General features: G+C 41.5%; 1 protein-coding gene across 1 annotated transcript in view; it reads left to right on the forward strand.

Moving 5' to 3' along the window:
• Positions 1 to 21,219, forward strand: part of LOC122795049 (coagulation factor XI-like) — a 405,449-nt gene that overhangs the window by 63,204 nt on the left and 321,026 nt on the right. The window contains exon 3 of the mRNA XM_044063626.1: positions 17,636 to 17,795. Coding sequence (XP_043919561.1) covers positions 17,636 to 17,795 — 160 coding nt within the window. The remainder of the gene's footprint in view (positions 1 to 17,635; positions 17,796 to 21,219) is intronic.

The following is a 21,219-nucleotide window of genomic DNA, read 5'->3' on the forward strand; positions in this document are numbered from 1 at the left end:
TAAACACCAGAGTAATGGGGCATGAACAGAATGCAAACAGCAAACACTATGGTACTAAAGACAGGGAAAAAGGTGGAAGTAGTAAAGAGAAGGATAAAGATAACCACAAATAAATTGAATAAGGAAGGAGATTGAATAAGACAGTAACAGAGTTGACCAGCAATAAGAGAATGAAGGGAGGGTAAAAGGTAAAACATAGTACAATCAACAGAACAACTGTATCTCCAGTGAAAGCAATGCTCAAACACTAAGTTCAAGAGAAAAAAAGCTAGGCAAAGAAAGAGTGAGAAAAAGTCAATCTAAAATATGGTAGTCGCAGAGAAAATAAGAAGCAAATAGGAGATGCTGCCATTTGTATAAGTTTGAGAGAAAAGAAAGTAAGCTGCACAGAGAGCTAACAAACTTGTTAGACAATTAAAAAAGGTATAGAAGTTACAGGGATAAAAGAGCAAAGCTTTTTTTTACTTGGCAGAACGTTCACAATAGTAAAACTAAATAGTAGGATAGTTCATTACATAGGCACCCAGATGGATAATTGCTGTTCCTGACTCTGCAGACTCTATGGATCTGCAATATGTTTAATGGTGGAACAGGCCCATGAGTGTTAGTTCAACACTATATCAGTAGGATATCAAAGCTTGGAGGGGTTCTCAGATGTTTGAAATCATAGAACACCCAGGTGGATAATTCTTGACTCCAAATCTGCAAAGCCTTTGGGCCTACAAAAGAAAAAAAGAAGTTATGCAGAACATAAGCATATTGGACATGATAAAAGCCTCTTTCATTATTCACTATGCATGATGTTGTGCTGTGGATAGGTAACTAGTCATCTGAAAGAACCAATGTGGTAAAAGCCAGAGGTGCCTCTTCTGAAAGCAAAATATTTATCAATAGTGTGCCACAGGCCTTTTCTTACATGGCATCTATTTTTTAGGCCTTTAGCGTCACTCTCGTGGCCTAAGGTTACTAGGTTTGCAGATGTCTATGAACTTGGTGTTGTTACTCAATCTTTCACTGACTCACAATTGCTCCAGTTTGGGTTTGACCATGTTAACAGCAATTGCAAGGATGATGGTCTCATATTAAATGTGAAAGATTTATATTTTGTAGAGCTGAATAAAGTATTTTCTCATTAACCATTTAAAATCATAGGACTTGTAGAGTCCCAAGATGGCTGAAAATTTAAACTTGCATATACTAAATCCAAGATTGCCATTTCTCAGAATATTCCCTTTTCTTTGTGGTACAGAAATCTTTGAGTTGGTAAATATAAATTTAGTAGGTGCATGGGGCTTTCTCCCCTGGAAAATACAAGTTTAAATAAGATTAATGCTCAATATTCACACTTCTCCTGTATATTTCACTTTTTTCAGTGTCTTGGGGCTATGCAAACCAAGTCTTGAGATTCTGACAGGGACTCCATTTTCCCATACCATATAGGTGATGTACCATTCAATTATACACTGCTGTAATGGATCTAGGAACTCTTGTTGGTAATTCCTTACTTTTTGACCATCATATCCCCACAACAGTTTGGAAAACCTTCTACTTGGCTTATCTAATTTCCAAAGACATCTCCTCTAGGTCCACAGAAATCTTATATTCCCTTTACGCCGACCTCATCAGACCCATTATTAAATATAATGCACCTTTTGGCATGTATTTGTGTAAACAGTACCCTATGTTTCAGGAGAAAACATGAAGATCATCTTCATGAATGTAAATGCAGTGCCTAATTCAGAGATATAGATTAGTAATATCTTCACTTTACAAAGCTCAGACTTTGACTAAACTAAGTTGCTGATATAATTTTCTGCTTAGTTATGGAGTTCCCATGTAATCCTTTAGCATTCTTTAATATCATAAGTCATATCACCCTTATTTTTTGCATTGCATTTCTCACTCAGGTCATCCCTACTGACTCTTTATCTTATTAAATTGCATACTTTATCTCATTTCTCAACCTGAAATTATTACAGTCTGTGCAATCCTACACAATATCATTCTGTGAAAACAGCTGCAGTAGGAACACCAAGGGATAGGAGCACACATTCCACCACCACTGGCAAGGTTCACACGTCCACATGCAGGTGAGGAATCAGAGAGGGAACTCCACACTGCTGTGGGTGTAGGTAGGCATAGGCATGTACAATATGGCCTCACATTGGAACTGACCACAAGGCACATGCTGACCAATTAAGGGGAACACCATTTATTCTATGCATATAAATAGAGAAAAACTGATGACAGGCAGCTCTCAAAAAAACAATGCATCCTCAAGTAATGGCTGTGTACTTCTAGCATCAGACAGAGTCAGCCCTGAATGACAGCATTTGTAACTAAAGAACAGTCATTGTAAGTTTGGAACCTGCACTAGAAAAATAAATGTGTAAGAACATGAATGAATGCAGATACCTGCATAACTGTACTTGTAATTGTAGCTAATTAGAATGTATGTGGGTTGTCTAACAATGCCATTAATATCTGACATCTTACATGACTGACATTTGTCATATATACTTATGCAGTTTACCAAATAATCTGCCCCATGCAATTCAAATACTCACTATAGAAAAAGCATTCCAAAAGGTCTACTTATCCCTACATTCTCACAAGTGGAGCAATGAACATGATTGAAAACAGTCTCCTCCTCTCCTTTCCATGTTGATTAAGCCCTCTGCGCAGTTTGAAGATGCAAATGAGGTGTGTCACTTTGAAGATGGAAATGAAGAGTGGACTCATTAGAATTGCTGAATACTAAACATTTGAATTCATATAGCAGGCACTAAAGCCTTGCACTGCTGGAGTACTTTCTGCAGACTTAAACAAAGTTGTGATGCCCCTACACTGGCCCAGTATTCAAGGAGCCTCAGTCCTCAGCACTGGCAATAGCTAGGGGACGTACAGACTGGGAGGATGACAAGGGCATACACAGTAAAGTACAATTTCCCTTAAGAGCACACAGAGACCATAGTCAGTCTGGGGCTGCCCCCCTTTCTCCAGATCTCCAATAGGACTCCCCACTGCCACAGCTATAGGGTTGAGATCTCAGCCGAGTGGCCAAGCTAAGACCTCCAGCACCCTCAATGTCCAACCAGTGCTTCATGTCCCTGCTCAAGTAGCTCTCACACACACACACACACACACACACACACACACACACACACACACACACACACACACTTTGAGGTTTGATTGATATACAAACACACACACACCTGGGAAAGGCTGGCACATATTTACTAGCTATGCCCCCTTTTGCCAAGACTATATGGTAGTTCCAGCTGCCACCAGCCACCCTTATCAGCTACTATAAGGCCCTTAACAAAGGGTGTCCAATCCTACTGTGTTATGTTACTATTATCCAGATGGTAGTCTGACCAAGAATAAGGCTGTTGGAGTGGCCTGTACAGTGTCACCAAATGGATATGCAAGTACTCTAAGAGCTTAAATATGTCTCACAAATATCAGCCACAAAGATAGGTTTGAATATATTTAATAGTAAATAATAAAAGAATAAGATAATACCCAGTAAATCCAATACAGTTACTTCAGAGTTCAAAACCACAGGAAATATTTTAGAACAACATTGCAGGAGCGTCTAAAACAAATACAGAAAGCATCTAAACTAATATTTACTATATTTCTATTGTATGTCTAAAAGAGATACTATGCCCTAAATCTTACTTTCAGAGCAAGTGCAGATGGCGATGATGAGTGGATGCTTCCAGGTCAAAGACAAAATGTAAAATGCACAGTCTCTCTCTGAGAGAGTTCCCAAATTAATATCAAACATTAATGCTGGGTCAGCTTGGATGACATCACTCTTTGTCACCTGACTTCAGTTCCCAGCCTAAACAGAAACTTAACAGAATTTAACATCTCTGTGTGAGAAATACATTTTCTCTCAGATCTTTGCAGATCTTGGAAATCATAAAACAATAAAACACTTACAAAACAATGCAGAAGGCTCCCTAGTTCTAGACATCCTGTCTCCTTGCTGCATTGAAACTAACTTTTATAGCACAATCATAAAGCACTTAATTTCAGCTTATTTTCTTGAAGTTTTGTAAGTTAATATTCTATGTTCCAGCAGGGTAAACTGTGGTTATATTCCTGAAGCTCAGTACATAATATACAGTTCTGTATAAATCATATCAATATTCACAAATGACATAGAATTATTTACAAAATTCCAGATAGCTGGGCAGGCAGCGTGACATTTTTCCCCCAAAAAAACTCAAGCTAGTTTTTCAAGTGCCCCTTGAGAAGTGTTGCTTGAGAGGGTTATGCCTATCTGGGAATACCTTACTCCATTCCCTGCCTTGAAAGCCCATCTGCATTGGCATTGCTAACCCCCACTGTGATGCTGCACTGTCATATTATATGCCTGCCACCCTAGGCTCCATCTTAATAACTTGGCCATTTGCTGGCTGGCTCGATGTAGACATATTAAAGGAAAGTGGTCTTTAACTATAGTGAATTTCCTTCCATACAGATAAGGCTGATGTTTCTGCATTGCCCACACTAGGACTAGGCATTCCTTTTCTACCTCTGCATAGCATTCCTCCATGGGTTGGAGCCTATGACTGAGATATACCACTGGGTGCTGTTCTCCCTCTGAGGAAACCTGGCTAAGTACAGCCCCCGCCCTATAGTTTGAAGCATCCACCTGCACAACAAATTATTTGCTGTATTCTAACACAGAGGGTCCTCACAAAGCTCCTTTAATCTTCTGGAATGCCTGCTCACATGCTGGGATCCACACTACCTTATCTGGCTTGTTCTTCATTGTCAGGTTTGTGAGGGGAGCAGCTATGGTACTATAATTGGGGACAAACTTTCTGTAGTACCCTGCTGTCCATAAGAATGCCCTCACCTGCTTTTTGGTAACAGGGGCAGGCCATGCCTGATTGGCTTCCACTTTAGCAGGTTCTGGCCTGATCTTACCACTCCCCATTCTATGTCCCAGGTAGGAGACCTCTGCCAGACCCACCTGACATTTGCTGGACTTAATGGTGAAACCTGCCCTCTGTAGTCTGCCCAGCACCTCCCTGACATGCTGAAGCTGTTCTTGCCAGGAATGACTGTAGATGGCAATATCACCTAGGTGAGCAAGGGCAAAATTTCCTGCTTCTGCTAGGACACAATCTACCAGCTTCTGGAAAGTCACTGGGACATTTTTCATCCCAAAGGTCATCTTCATGAACTCATACAAGCCAAAAGGATTCAAAAAGCCTGACCCGTCTCTATCACTGGGAGTCAATGGAACCTGCCAGCAACCCTTGGTAAGATCAGTGGTGGTAAGATATGTAGCCCCACCCAGCTGCTCTAGGGCTTCATCTGTCATAGGCATGGGCTACTTATCTGACTCTATGTGACTATTTACTTCCTGTAGTCCACACAGAATCTGGTGCTGCCATCCTTCTTTGGTACCAGCACCACTGGGGAGGCCCAAGGACTGCTGGACTACTGGATTATCCCTAGTGCCAATATTTTCTGTATCTCCTCCATCAGAGTCTTTTAGACTCTCTCAGGCACCCTATAAGGGGCCTGCTTAATAGGCCTTTGAGGTCATGTATCCACATGGTGCTGCACCAGGCCACTGAGCTCCTCCTGACTGAGGAGATGAGTCACCAGATCCCCCTCAGACTCCTCCTGCCATGTACTTCAAATATTCAGCACAAGGGCCTCCCTATCATGGTAAGGGTTCATCCTGTTAACATGGTACAATTTGTGCCCCTACCTCCTGCTTAGCAGTTATATTATGTAGTTAACATCACTGACCTTCCTTACCACCCTGAAGGGTCCCTACCAAGCTGACTGCAGCTTGTTGTGTCTGACAGCAATGAGAACCATTACCTGCTGCCCCACAATATAGTCTCTAGCTTGCACATTCCTGTCATACCAGACCTTTTTCTGCTGCTGAACTTCTGCCAGGTTCTAATGGGACAAGCCCATGAGTTCCCTGAGCCTTGTCCTGAGGTTTAGGACATAAGTCACAACAGACCCCTTGTGAGATTCACACTCTCCCTCCCACTCATCTCAAATCAAATCAAGAGGTCCCCTCACCCTATGCCCATACAGCAACTCAAAAAGTGAAAAATCTGTGGATTCCTGGGGAACCTCTCTGTAAGCAAACAACAGATGGGCAAATATTTGTCCCACTCCCTCTTAAACTGGTCTGCAAATGACTGTAGCATGGACTTGAGTATAGAGTTTAACCTCTCAACAAGACCATTAGTCTGGGGATGATAGAGGGTGGTCTTTAGGTGCTTCACCCCACAGTGTTTCCACAGACAAGCCAGTAGGTCTGACATGAAACTGGCACCTCTGGCAGTCAGTATTTCTTTTGGGAAACCTACCCTGCTAAAAATATCTAACAAAGCATTTGCCACCTTTTCTGCCTCAATGGAGGACAGATCCACCACTTCAGGGTAGCTGGTAGCATAATCTACTATCACTAGGATATTCTCTTTCCCTAATGAACTTGGGGTACTCAGAGGCCCCACAATATCCATAACCACACACACAGTAAAGTATAATTTCCCTTAAGAGGACACAGAGACCACAGTCATTCAGTCTGGGGCTGGTTTCCCATTCTTTCTCCAGATCCCCAATAAGACTCCCCACTGGCACAGCTATAGGGTCCAGATCTCAGCCGAGTGGCCAAGCTAAGACCTCCAACTCCCTCTCTGTCCAACCAGTGCTTTGTGACCCTGCCCAAGTAACTGACACACACACACTTTGAGATATGATTGATATACAAATGCACACACACCCACACACACCCACACACACACACACACACACACACACACACACACACACACACACACACACACACACCTGGAAAATGCTGGCACAGGTATACTAGCTATGCCACCTTTTGCTCAGACTGTAAGATAGTTCCAGCTGCCAGAAGAAACCTTTATCAGCTACTATAAGGCCCTTAACAAAGGGTGTCCAATTCTACTGTATAATGTTACTATTATCCAAATGGTAGTCTGACCAAGAACAAGGCTATTGGAGTGGCCTGTACAGTGTCACCAAATGGATTGGCAAGTCACAAATATAGGTTTAAATATATTTAATGATAAATAATAAAATAACAAGACAATACTCAGTAAATCCAACACAGTTACTTCAGAGTTCAAAATCACAGGAAGTAGTTTAAAGCAACATTGCAGGACAGTCTCAAATAAATAGAGAAAACATCTAAACTGATCTTTACTATATTCTTATCTATGTCTAAAAGAGATACTATGCCAAATATCTTATTTACAGAGCAAGTGCAGATGGTGATGATGATGAGTGGATGTTTCCAGGTCAAAGACAAAATACAAAATGCACAGTCTCTCTCTGAGAGAGTTCCCAAATTAATATCAAACATTACTGATGGGCCAGCTTGGATAACATCACTCTTTGTCACCTGACTTCAGTCCCCAGGATAAGCAGTGACTTAATAGAATTTAACATATCGGTGTAAGAAATACATATCTCTTAGTTCTTTGCAGATCTTGGAAATCAAAACAATAAAACACTTACAAAACAATGCAGAAGGCACTAGTTCGACATCCTGTATCCTTGCTGCACTGAAACTAATGTTTCTAGCACAATTGTAAAGCATTTAATTAAAACGTATTTTCTTGAAGTTTTGTAAGTTAATCTTCTATGTTCAAGCAGGGTATGCTGTGGTTACAGTCTTGAAGCTCAGTACATAATATGCAGTTCTGTATAAATAATATCAGTATTCACAAATGACATAGAATTATTTACAAAATTTCAGATAGCTGGGCTGGCAGCATGACAAAAGCCTTGGTAACTCCATAGATATCTATATTGTCCACAGTGAAGAGAGTTTGTAGGGTGCACAGTTTTTTGTTTAGGCTCCTGGCATTGAGCAGTAATCCATTTAGCTTATTTTAGGTTTGATTTGCTATGTCAGTAGGTCTGTCATTTTGGCATTGCCAAATAAAGGCTTGTATCCCCGTCGAAAGATACTAGAAACTAAACCAAGCTAAGCCAATTATTGAAGTCAATCATCTTTTTTCATATTGTGGCATTGTCTCTGTTGAAGGTAGAATGCTTTTCAATGCAAGACACATACCTGCCTGAGACACATATTTAGACAGATCAACAATATCTGTCTTCATATAGTCCAGGGAAATATATCTCAGGTCATTAACGTCCACATGGAATATGATAGAATCATACTGGTATATGTGGTGTATTGACTTGGGTGCATGTGTAACTTATCGGCTCCTGGCTCCAGATAAGTAACCTCCCCCCATCTTTTCCTTGTTCAGTCTGGGGAGTGGGGCATCTGTGTGTTGTACAATGGAGTCCACATAAGAGTGCTGGGTAATGTGTTGGCTTTCCTTATGGTTCATAGGTTCATAGGTAGGTACTAGGCTATCGGCCCTGGGGCCTATATAAGCCTAGCCAAAAAGGTTCCCTGGCTTTCGCCACCCAAGAAAATTATTTTCCTGTGCCCCTGTCAAGCAGTGTGACAGATGTGATCCCCAGGGAGAATTAGCTATTTCCCATCCAGTTGTCAAGATTTTTCTTAAAGAGGGCCAATGAGGAGCTTTGTTTGACATAAATGGGTAGTTTGTTCCAGAGTTTGGGAAGCCTCTGGGACAGGAGTCTATCCCTCCAGCATGTTCTGCTTATTGTGGTGACAAGGTTTAGGTCCCTGGAGCATGTGGTTCAGAGAGATTGTGATTTCTTTAAGTGTAGCATGTCCAACAGATCTGGGTTTGACATGGCTTTGTATGTTAGGCAGACATCACCTCTGAGTAGGCGATATGCGATGGAGTAGAGCTGGAGTTTTTTGAATCGGTCTGCGTATGGCACCTGTTTGAGACCAGTAATCCTCTTAGTGAGGTATTTCTGTGGCCTTTCCAATTGTTGTAGGTGTCTTGTGAGATACATGCCAAACGGGGCATTGTACTCAATAATGGGTCTGATGAGGGATGAGTAGAGAGGAACAATGGTCTCCTTTTTTCTAGAGGAGAACCCTTTTGTGATGAGGTGTGTCACATAGAAGGATTTCCTGACTCCTGTAGTGATGTGGTTATCAAAGGAGAGACTACTGTCCACCTGTGTCCCGAGGTCTCTTATTACACTTTCAGTGTTTAGTGAGCTACCACCTATGTGGTACTTCATGGGTACCGAGTTTTTCCCAAAGGGGATGACAATGCACTTCTTGGCATTGAGCTTGAGGCCATGACTTTGACACCAAGCATCTGTCTCTGTAAGGCCCTTTTGTATAATGTCTACATCATTAGGTGATTCTATTATGGCTCCCAATTTGCAGTCATCTGCGAACTTTGTTAGCCAAAGACCTTCTGTGTTTGCCTGCACTTCAGAGAAGTAGATGCCGAACAGGAGAGGACCCAGGACTGAACCCTGTGGTACTCCACTCATCACTGGTCTGAAGTCGGACTTGGAGTCGGCTACTTTTACTGTGTGGGTTCTGTCAGTGAGCCAGTTGGCCACTATTCTTGTGACATAGGGATTTATGCCAGTTTAGTGAGTTTATCTATAATTCCAGAGTGGTGGATGGTATCAAAAGCCTTGGCAAGGTCAAGATAGTCTGTGTGCACTACCTTGCTCACATCTACGGCTCTAGTGACTGCTTCAAAGAAATCAATGGGCTTTGCTCCTGGGGCTCCACTAGGTGTAGATATGTGTGTGATGTTTGGTGTTGCTTTTGGTGCATGCTTTAGAAACTGCAGAAGATAAGAATTGACATTTATAAGCTTTGGTGGTCTTTGACATTTGAGAGGATTGCTTTTTAGTGCATCAGCATAAATTGGTCTATATGTATGCTGGACACCATGTTTGGTGGGTGTACAGTGTATGTTGTTGACAACCTTGTTTGTATGCGAGATTTTTGCCTCCATTGAGATTGTGCATGTGCATCTGTTCCCATACTGGGTTTGTTTATTTAACTCATTCCCTCCAGTGTAGCTCTGTCAGTTTGCACTGTACGTCCCAATGGGCGCTGGCTACGTTTTGTGAAGGAATCAAATTATATCATCATATTTCAAGCAAATGTACGTATCTCTGGCACCACAGGGGTTAGTAAAGAAGTGTAAATGGCAAACTCCAGCACAAAGTGATTTATAGTGGTAGTATTCTTTAGGTTCTAGTTCTTAAACTGGATTTTTTAAGTCACAGTAAACACAGTGACAATAAAGTTTGTAATATTTTCTAAGCAACTTAATATCTCAGCAACCACTCAAGTTATACACATACTGAGAGCAGTATTTTGTTTATCCAGCTGAGTGATTTCATATGAGACTAAGCAGCTCTGTCTGTGCTAATTGTTTGCTGCAATATTTAGAGAATTATGACATTTTTGGCAATATAAATAAATATTATATGAACAACAATTAATATCTCTTTACCTGCACTAGACAGAGGTCAAATATCAATACAGTTTTATTTGCCATTCTGTAAGCTTTAAGAAGAAATCTTATAATAACTTGTATGTAGCATGGGTTTGGAATCATTAATCCAAAATAAACAAGCAATGTTTGATGTCTAGAGGCGTTAGTAGGATGTAACTACAGAAACATCTGCAGGAGTAACTCGGATGTAATGGGTTAAGGATAAAATGGTTGTCTGTGAACATAATACAATTGCTACATTGCCTTATGATGCCCATATCTACCAAGCTGGCTACTCAGACATTTGGGAATTGCAGATTCGTTTTGCCTCTATCTGTATTTGGGTGGTTGACTATAGGTCTTGGACTGGGTTATACACAGGTCCCACTGGGTGATCTGTGGGGTTTGGCATTAGACTAGGTTAGAATGTGCTAAGATTAGATAGTAGCTTTGTTTAATGTGCAAAGTTGCTCTAAGCTTGTCTCTGTGCAATCACTTTGTTTTAGCCACAGTAAGTAACAGGTTTCAGATCTAAGGGAAGTTTTATAGATACAATTTACTTTCTGGGTGTTTGTGACTGTACAGGGGACACCTAACCTCTTGATGTAATAACACCCAGAATGTTTCCCTGTAAGTCTAATGCTGCAAGAAAACAACTTAAACAAACTACTTTGACAAGGCAGTTTCGAGTATAAGGTACCTTTAGAATGATTTCAAGGCAAACTCAACAAATAAAGCAAAAAACAAAGCAACAGCACTCTAGACAGTTAACTGAAGTGGAAACAGTAAAATAATCTCTACTCTGCCAAGAATGGATCAGGATTAATTTAAGATTCCCTCAGGCTGTGGTGAAGGTGCTTTGCAGATGGGATCTCTGAGAAAATGAGCAGGAGACAAATTGTAGCAAGGGATGTTTACTCAAGTGCTACACTGGTTTGCTGGGTGGGAACATACTATTAGGGGTATATTCATACGTTCATAGGTAAGTACTAGGCTATCTGCCCAAAGGCATTTATAAGCCTAGCCAGAGTGTGTTGGCTTTTGTCATCCCCTTAGATTAGTTCTCTGTGCCTCTGACCAGCAGAGCCATTAGTTCCCTGTGCCTCTGTCCAGCAGAGCCACTGCTATGATCCCCGAGGTAAATTTTCTGTTTCCCATCTACCCGTCAAGGTCAATATTGAAAACAATGGGTGGGAAAGTATTTAAACAGGTTTCACAATAGGCAACAGCAATGAAAGAGTGGGTGGAGAGACTTTAGAAGTTAGATTACCTTACAGATTCAAAGCCAGAGAGACAGCATTTTAACACAGCAACAAGAGAAGGGTGACAGCATTCAAACTGGAGCTCTAGTCCTACAGTTAGAATTTCAGAAACCTTTAGTTTAAGGGCTCAGTGTGGGTTGGACAGACTCGAAGAACAGGGAGAACAGTGACATGATAAACAGAAAGGCACTGGAATGTAACTTGGACCAGGTATATACAGCTATAAAAAGTACTGAAGCACAAAATTCTGGAGCAGAATTCCCAGTACTGGCACTACTGTAAGCCCACCACAGAGTAAGGCACCGGACTATGCAGACATTTGCCAGTGACACTGTAATAAAAAGCTAAATGAGGCTTAAATCTATCAGTAGATCATAGTCCTACCACAACTGTTAAAGAATCTACAAGACTGAGGCCACAGACTGGGTTAAAAAACAAATAAGCTACCTTTTACATGTAATTCGACTTATAGAAACACAAGTTTACTAAAATGTATAAAAAGTGCTAAAATCTTGCAGTAATACAGAATCTTCACACAACTAGAGAACTAAGGTTCCAGAATAAACTAAAAAATGCAGACAGATGACTTTTTTTGCTAAACCATGGACAAAAGGCAGTGAAGTACAAACATATCCTCACACAGGTCACTCTAAGTGCAACTAAAAATATTTAAGCAGAATTTAAATAAAAAGCATTTTGTCCCCTTTTGATGAGAAGCTTATATCCCACACCTCACAGAGTCTTGAACAAAAGATTCTGGTTGGATGTGTATCTCTGTGTTAAATAAATCAGACCTTCTAGAGAGGGATCCAATCAAATAAAGCCAGTACCAGTGTTCAAGTCGGTGGTTAAAATTTCAGAAATGTTTAGCTTAATGTTTCAGTGTGGGGAGGGGCACACTCAAAGAACAGGTGAATACAGTAGCAAGGTAAACAGAAAGGCACAGGACTGAAACTTTAAGCAGGTATATATACCTATAAAAAGTACTGAAGCACAAATCCTGAAGCAGAATTCACAATACTGTCACCACTACAATCCCACCACAGACTGAGGTACCAGACTACTGGAATACAACTTTAAACAGGTATATACAGTTAGAAAAAGTACTTAAGCACAACTCCTGGAACAGAATCAACAATGTTGCCATTAGTGCAAACCTAGCACAGACTAATGCACCAGACTGTGCAGAAAATTACCAGTAATGCTGTACAAAATGACTAAATGAGGTCTCAAATCTGGCAGTAGATCACAGTTCTCTTGTGAGCAAATGTATCACATCTTTACTGGCACATGGCCTCATGTGGTAAGTGTGTGGTCATCACTGTGTCATTCTTGAAGATGAAATGGCTGATGAATGTAAATTGAATGGATGTTTAATGTTGTTTCATTGGAGGGTGGCCTAATGGTTAAGGTGTTTGCCTTGCAAACACAAGGTGCAGGGTTTGAGTCTGACAAGGGATAATTGGCTAGGCTTAAAATGGCTCGCAAGGGCAGTTAGCCTAGTACTAATCTATGAACCTATGATGTCACTGTTCAAGACAAGAGGATTAAAAGATGACTGCAGGTGCGCAGTGGGAAGATGGTATTATTATGGCTGCTACTTCTGTAGATGAAAAGAAGAGAAAAAAATCCTTGCAATTCAGTTACGTTCACGCTAGTGTACCACAGTACAAGTTAAATCCGCTTCATCTGGTACTGCAGTGCCTGTTATGGTCATTGATCTTTAAAGAGGTCTTCGCACCTTCTCAAGCATGCATATTTTGCACCGAATGTCATTTCCAGATATGCTTTAGATAAAAACGTTGCAATTTCTTTTGTGATAAAAAGAAAATAGCAACTTTTGGCATTTTAAATTCACTTTTGTATTCTGTATTTCTTTCCACTGTCTCTCCATCTAGAAACATGGTAACTTATAGGTTCATATGTTCATAGGTTGGTACTAGTCTATCGGCCCTAGGGCCGAAACAAGCCTAGCCATAACAATTCCCTGGCTATTTCTTCCTACACTATTTACTTCCCTGGACCTCTGTCTAGCAGGGGGACTGACGTGATCCCCAGGGTGAATTAACTTTCTCCCATCCAATCGTCAAGGTTCCTTTTGAAGAGGGCCAAGGAGGCGCTCTGCTTGACATGTATGGGCAGTCTATTCCAGAGTCTGGAAAGTCTCTGGGTCAGGAACCTATCCCTCCAGCATATTTTGTTTATTGTGATGATAAGGTCTAGATCCCTGGAGCATGTGACTCTGAGGGATTGGGATTTCTTTAAGTGTAGCAAGTCCAACAGCTCTGGGTTTGACATGGCCTTGTATGTTAAGCAGAGATCGCCTCTGAGTAGACAATATGTGACAGAGTATAGCTGGAGTTTTTTAAGGTGGTCAGCATAGGGCATCTGCTTTAGGCCCGTGATTCTTTTAGTGAGGTATTTCTGCGGCCTTTCCAGTTGTTGCAGATGTCTTGAGAGGCACATACCAAATGGGGCATTTTATTCTATAATGGGTCTAATGAGGGATGAGTACAGTGAGACAATGACCTCCTTTTTTCTGGATGAATAGCCCTTAGTGATGAGGTGTACCACATAGAAGGATTTCCTGACTGTTGTGGCGATGTGGTTATTGAAGGTGAGACCACTGTCCACTTGTGTCCCTAAGTCTCTTATCACACTTTTGGTGTTTAGTGTACTGCCAACTATGTGGTAATTCACGGGTACATATTTTTTTCCCAAAGGGGATAACTATACATTTCTTGGCCTTTGAGCTTGAGCCCATGGCTCTGGCACCAAGCATCTGTTTCTGTAAGGCCGTTTTGTAGAGTATCCACATCATTTGGGGATTCAGTAATGGCTCCCAGTATGCAATCATCTGCAAACTTTCTTAGCCAGAGTCCCTTACTGTTGGCCTGTACTTCAGAGAAGTAGATGCCAAACAAGAGCGGTCCCAGGACTGAACCCTGAGGTACTCCACTTGTCACTTGTCTGGAGCTGGATTTGGAGTCAGCTACTTTTACAGTGTGGGTTCTGTCAGTAAGCCAGTTAACAACCCATTGAGTGATGTAGGGATTAATGCCCATTTTAGTAAGTTTATCTATGATTCCAGAGTGGGGGATGGTGTCAAAGGCCTTGGCAAGGTCCAGACAGGCTGTGTGGACTGCCTTACCCTCATCCACAGCTCTGGAGACTAATTCGAAGAAGTCAATCAGGTTCAGGAGACAAGATCGGCCCTTCACGAACCCAAACTCGGTGGGGTCCAGTGTTTGAAGGTTGCCAACATCTTTGTTTATAAGTTCCATGATAATACGTTCCATGGCCTTGCAGATCAGGCTCATCAGACTGATGGGGAGGTAGTTCCCAGGATCCAAGGTGGTGTAGCTGTGCGCCACTCAGTGGGCATGAAGCCTGAGGTGAGGGTATGATTAAACATGACACTTAGGTAAGGTGCCAGTTCATTTTGTAGTTCATGTAGTACACAGCCCGGGATGTCATCTGGTCCCATGAATGCTGTATTCTTAGCTTTGGAGAGTGCGTTTTTTACCTGTGTGGCCATTATTACCGGAATTTGGAAATCTTCTGGTATTGAGATGGGCCGTTTAGGGGGTGAGAGGGTGATGAAGTTGGTACTGAATCAATCTGCCAGGATATTGGCAATATCCTTGGGATCAGTATATTTAATGCCATTCTGTTTTAGCTCAGAGCAGATCTGAGCACTGCCATTTAGATTCTTGACATAGTTATAGAATGCCTTGTGGTTGTCTAGGAATCTTTGGCAATTTTATTTTCATAACTAGCTTTGGAGGATTGTACAAGGAATCTTAGCTTCTTACTGAGGCTGGTAAAGGAATTTTTTGCATTGTGGGATTTTCTTCTTTTTTGCAACAGTTTCTTCCTTCTGTTTTGTTGTATGTTTATGGCAGGGGACCACCAGATTGGTTTCCTTTTTTTGGAGGAGAGCATCTTGGTTCTATTTGGGATGGCACGATTCATGCATGAGTGGATGTGCTCGTACAGTGCCTTAGTGTAGGACTCAGCAGTCGAACTTTCAGTTCCGTCTGCATGGGTGTCATGAAGTTTGTCACTTCTGACTTGAGTAGCATGAAGTTGGCTTTGGAGAAGTTTTTTATGGAGGTTTCCTTACTGGGGAGTGGGGGTGAGATGTGGATGTTTAAGGTGATTAGCTTATGGTCTGACCTGACCAACGAGGGGGTGACCATAGGTGTGGAGCATCGATTTCCCATGTTGGTAATTACCAGGTCTAGGATATTGGAGCCCCTGGTGGGACAATGGATTAGTTGATCCAGGGCGTTGGAATTTATGAATTCCAAGAACTGTTGGGCAAAGGTGTTGGTACATGAGTAGTTTTCCCAGTTAAAGGCAGGGTAGTTGAAATCATCCCGTATTAGGGTGTTTGGTTGTATCTTAATATTTTCCAGTATGTTTAGAAAGGTGTAGTGAGAATCGTGGGGCAAGTTGGGGGATCTGTAGCAAGCTACAATTTGGATTGCAGTCTTACCTAGTGTTAGTTGCACCTTATATAACAGCAGGCTTAAGACACTAATTTGCTTACAGAAGGAAAGCTTTCTGCACATTCAGAAACAAGTTACACTGTCAGAAGAGCAGTCACTTTGCAGTTTCATTGTTATATCAGACACATTATTTTCAAGGAAAGCATTCCATCTGCATCAGATAGTTGACAACATATCTTTCTGGTGCATAAAAAGTCTTCTGCTTCTATAGTTAGAATGTAAAGTAGGCTCCATTCCAACTGCACACTGAAGGAAGTGAGGTATTATGGGTAAAAATGTAATGTAGGCTACATTCCAGCTGCACACAGGAGGAAGTGAGGTATTATGGGTTAGAATGTAACGTAGGCTGCATTCCAGCTGCACACTGAACACACAGACACACGCACACACACACACACACACACACACACACACACACACACACACACACACACACACACACATATGCACGCTCGTACAGCTTCATTCATGATCCTGTAGACACAGGCACACACACAAATGTACACTAACACCCTGCACCCTCACATCTTTGCTAAACTTAGTTGCACTGCAGGTATTCACAAAGGAGGAAATTGGTGACCTCTGTGATTTTATATTAGTCACCATCTCCTCCAGTAGTAACATTTTACAAAAAAGAACCCATCCATCCTCAACCCCATTTCTCATCTTTGCACATGGGGTTGGGGTATCACTTCTGCAGTGACAATCATCTCAAGCCAAGGTTTACACCACCGGGTGGCTAGCCCAGCCATAGTTCATTCGCACCACTCACTCACTCTCACCTACGGCCAGTTTAGAGTGTCCAATCCACCTACTGCATGTCTTTGGAATGTGGGAGGAAATCGGAGCACCTGGAGGAAACCCACATGACTGCAGGGAGGACATGCAGACTCTGCACAGAGGGCACCCTAGCTGAGAATTGAACTGGAGAACCTCTTGCTGTGAGGTGACAATGCTAACCACTGCACCACCATGACCACCCCACAGAAAATAGTCATTCTGTGAATTGCTTGGGTGAAAAAATCAGGTAATGTGAACATTTTGCAGAGTGAGCACATGGCCAGTTAGCATTAGCTACTCCCCAAACTGCTACATTAGCATATGAGTTCACTCATGAGACCACTTTCTGCACTGAGACCCAATGAGGGGTAAACCTCAGTAGTAGATTACAATTCAAGAAGCTTCTCATGATGTGGAAACCTCCTATGTTGAGGCTTTGGCGTCACATTAAGCATTTCTGAATCCCGGGGTTAATGCTGATTTGTGAGCTTATAACCACAACACACTTTCATTATGCACAATTTATTTCTGCCTTGTGGAACAAGAGATGCATCATACCTAAATTAATGGTTTTGAAGTTACACTGGCCATGAAGATTTAACAGTGACAGAAACTCTTCACACTTAGACATATTGTTGACAATGTACTACTGTTTAATAATGTATTATGTTTGTTCCAGAATGCATTGCTCAGCTCTTTGAAGACACAGATTTCCGGGGTACTGATATATACCCGGTACTAGCACCAGATGCAGCATTTTGTCAGCTTATATGTTCCAAACATGCCTCCTGTATGTTCTTCACTTTCACGACCAAGGAATGGAGTCAAATTTCTAACAGGTAAAAAGTAACAGTTTTATGTTCTTCCAGCTACTCTTGGTAACAGTATACTTGTAATTAATTCCACATTTTACCACACTGACCATCATTGCATGCAAAAATCATTACATGAGATACCAGACTGGATTTCCTGCAGACTACATATCATGGCATCATAGGGTATACAAGGCAGTTTGACCAGAGGCCATGTGCGATTTGCCAATAACTATGCTCAGGCTTCACCGCTCCTTCTAAGGAGGACAAGGCCTGTTAAGTCCTGGAATAAATTTAAGGGTACCCATCCAGTTGTTCAAGCTATGTTTGAAGGACAGCAGGGAATTGGATTCCTTCATCTGTAGGGAAAGCTTATTTCAATAGAGAGGGAGGTACTAGGTGATGAATCATTCCCTCCATCTTGTTTTATTTATTTTCTGATGTAGGTTGATCTCTTTTGTTCTGGTATTTGATATACTATTTGACTGAGTGAGAAAAAGAAAGGCAAGGATAACAGGATCCCTGCAGGTAAAGGATAACAGGATCCCTGCAGGCAAAGGACAACAGGATCCCTGCAGGCAAAGGATAGCAGGATCCCTGCAGGCAAAGGACAGCAGGATGCCTGCAGGCAAAGGATAATAGGATCCCTGAAGGCAAAGGATAGCAGGATCCCTGCAGGCAAAGGATAGCAGGATCCCTGCAGGCAAAGGACAATTGGATCCCTGCAGGCAAAGGACAGCAGGATCCCTGCAGGCAAAGGATAATAGGATCCCTGAAGGCAAAGGATAGCAGGATCCCTGCAGGCAAAGAATAATAGGATCCCTGAAGGCAAAGGATAGCAGGATCCCTGAAGGCAAAGGATAGAAGGATCCCTGCAGGCAAGGGATAGCAGGATCCCTGCAGGCAAAGGATAATAGGATCCTTGAAGGCAAAGGATAACAGGATCCCTGCAGGCAAAGGATAGCAAGATCCCTGCAGGCAAAGGGTAACAGGATCTCTGCAGGCATAGTAAGCAAGACACAGATTTCCTACAGGAGCCTATATGAGTACAGGAACAAGGATTCCAGTCTTTCCTGGAAGCTAAGGATTTTGAGGCCAGAATTTGTTTTGTTAGGAATCTATGCAGTTTTTTCAAGTTTTTATTGTGCATAGTAATACACATGCCAAATGGTGCATTATATTTTGCAACATGTCTGGAACAGGGCAGAGAATAAGGAAACATTAACTTCCTTGATTTTAGAAGAGATGTCTTTAGCAGTCAGTTGTGAGATGTAAAAGGATTTCTTAAAAGCAGTCAGCTACTAGAGATCAAAGAAAATGGAGTAATCAACCCAGGTGCCCAGATCTCTAATCACTCACTTGCTTGATAGTGGGTCATTATTGATCTAGTAGGGTGAAGCAGTTTGCTCTAACCAAGGGGGATGATACTGCATTTCCTGATGTGCAGTTTAAGCTTTTTTTGGTGCACCAGGTGCTGCTTCACGTTAATTAATTTTAAACAGTTGCAGTATTGTGAGCTGACTTGACAGCTATGACCTAGAGATCAGCGATATTAGTTTTAATATAAGAAATGTAAATGCAAACAGGAGGTGGTTCAACTCAGATTCCTGGGGAATACCACTGGGCACCTTCTCTTTGACTGCAGTAGTGCCACAGACTTTGAGCTGGTGAGCTATTCATCTTATAAATGTGGATCAGTGTGTTTAATACAATGAACTTATTTATAATTCCAGTATAAGTTATAGTGTCAAATTCCATTGCCACCTCAAGACAGGCAGCACAGATAATGTTCCACTGTTTAACACCTGCATGACCTTTTCAAAGAAACTTACACGAGTTAAGAAGCAGGCCCCACTCTCTACAATCTCAAATTGCTGTGGGTCAAGCCTCATCCGATTTTTAATGCCATGACGTATGAGGTCAGTAGTCTCCACGGCTTTACAGATAAGGCTGAAAACCTTATGGACTTATCATTACTAAGGTCCATGGTGGGTCCACACTTATGGAGCGCCATCACTACCACAGTGTGCCAGGATTCATAGCTGTGGATTATAGATAAAAGGTTTAAGGAGGGATCCATGGAAACAGTGATTTTTGCTTGTCAAAAGTGGATCTATATTATATGAACGAATGTTCATAATATCGAAGCCCTAAAGAGTGAAAATGCCAGACCTCGAACTCGTTATTGTGGGGGGCTGTTTTCCTCTCCACCCCTCGCTAAATATCTATACCAACTTCGAGATCACAATTCAGTGAGGAAAGGGCAAATATTCTGACCTTCACTGTACTGCGATCCCACAAGAAGCACTTCGAGGTCCAGCATTTTCACTCTTTAGAGCATTCGAAATTATGAACATTCATATAATACAGACCCATCAAAAGTACCTTAAGGCTATGATCCTTGGGGGAAGGTTTGGGGTGGAGTTACTCAGGATGACTGGAGCTGAGATAATAATTTAAGGGTAGACATTGGATGCAGAAATGTTTACAAGTATATTCACAACGACTTTTGGGTTTGATTGGGAGGCACCATTATGAAAATAATTCAGGGCAGTGTTTTCTAACATAACTGAATAAGTACGATTTCTAGTCATTGTTTGCCTAGGTTGCTAGCCTGAGTTTGCAGGGTACTTTCCAGGTCTTTATGGTTGCCTTCATTTTTAAATAAATTTTTTTGTATTATATTCATGCTTCGTACTTATTCAGTTATGCTGAGAGTTTTTCATTCTACACGGTAATTTGAGCAGTTTTTCTTTCTGTTATAGATTTTGTTTATATTGACTGACCACATGGGTAGTTTGTTTTTGAATTTACCACTTGTTTATAGTAAGGACTGCCAGGTCAATGCATTTGTCTAAATAGGTATAAACATCTTTTGTTTAGGTACCTGCATATCCCAGGTCAACTGTGGAGTTTTAGTGGGTGAATTTAGACATGTAATCACATAATTGTAAAAGGTTTGCTTTTCTGAAGTCTTCAAAGAGGGTGGTGTTGCCTTGGGATTTAGAAACCTTAGCCACATTCTGATAAACATTTTTTTTTTTTAGATGAACAACCACATCCATGGTGTGTGAGATCGACTGAAGTGTAGAGTAAGCAGTGAATTACGAGAAACAGAGCTGGCCGTGGTATTTGTGAATGGCTGTAGAAGCAGATGATAATGAATTACAGTATTAAAATGAGATGCACCGTATGTGTAAACGAGGAAAACTAAGATGGCAAACCAATTTGTAAATGTATAAAAAGTTTAACACAGTACTCTAACACCAACATTGTTGACTGCACCTCAATCCCTGTATTCATACTACTGAACCACAGAACATGTTACAGGTTGCTGTAGCATTAGTTAATGTGTATATGCAAGAATCTATTTTATTTTATTTTATTTTGCTTTTGCATACTGGGTTTGTCTGACTGGGTTGAGCCAAAAAAAAAATCTTTTCATTGGAGG

This window comes from Protopterus annectens, chromosome 2.part1, assembly GCF_019279795.1.
Source record: "Protopterus annectens isolate FY-2018-M chromosome 2.part1, PAN1.0, whole genome shotgun sequence".
In the NCBI taxonomy this organism is placed as follows: Eukaryota; Metazoa; Chordata; order Ceratodontiformes; family Protopteridae; genus Protopterus; species Protopterus annectens.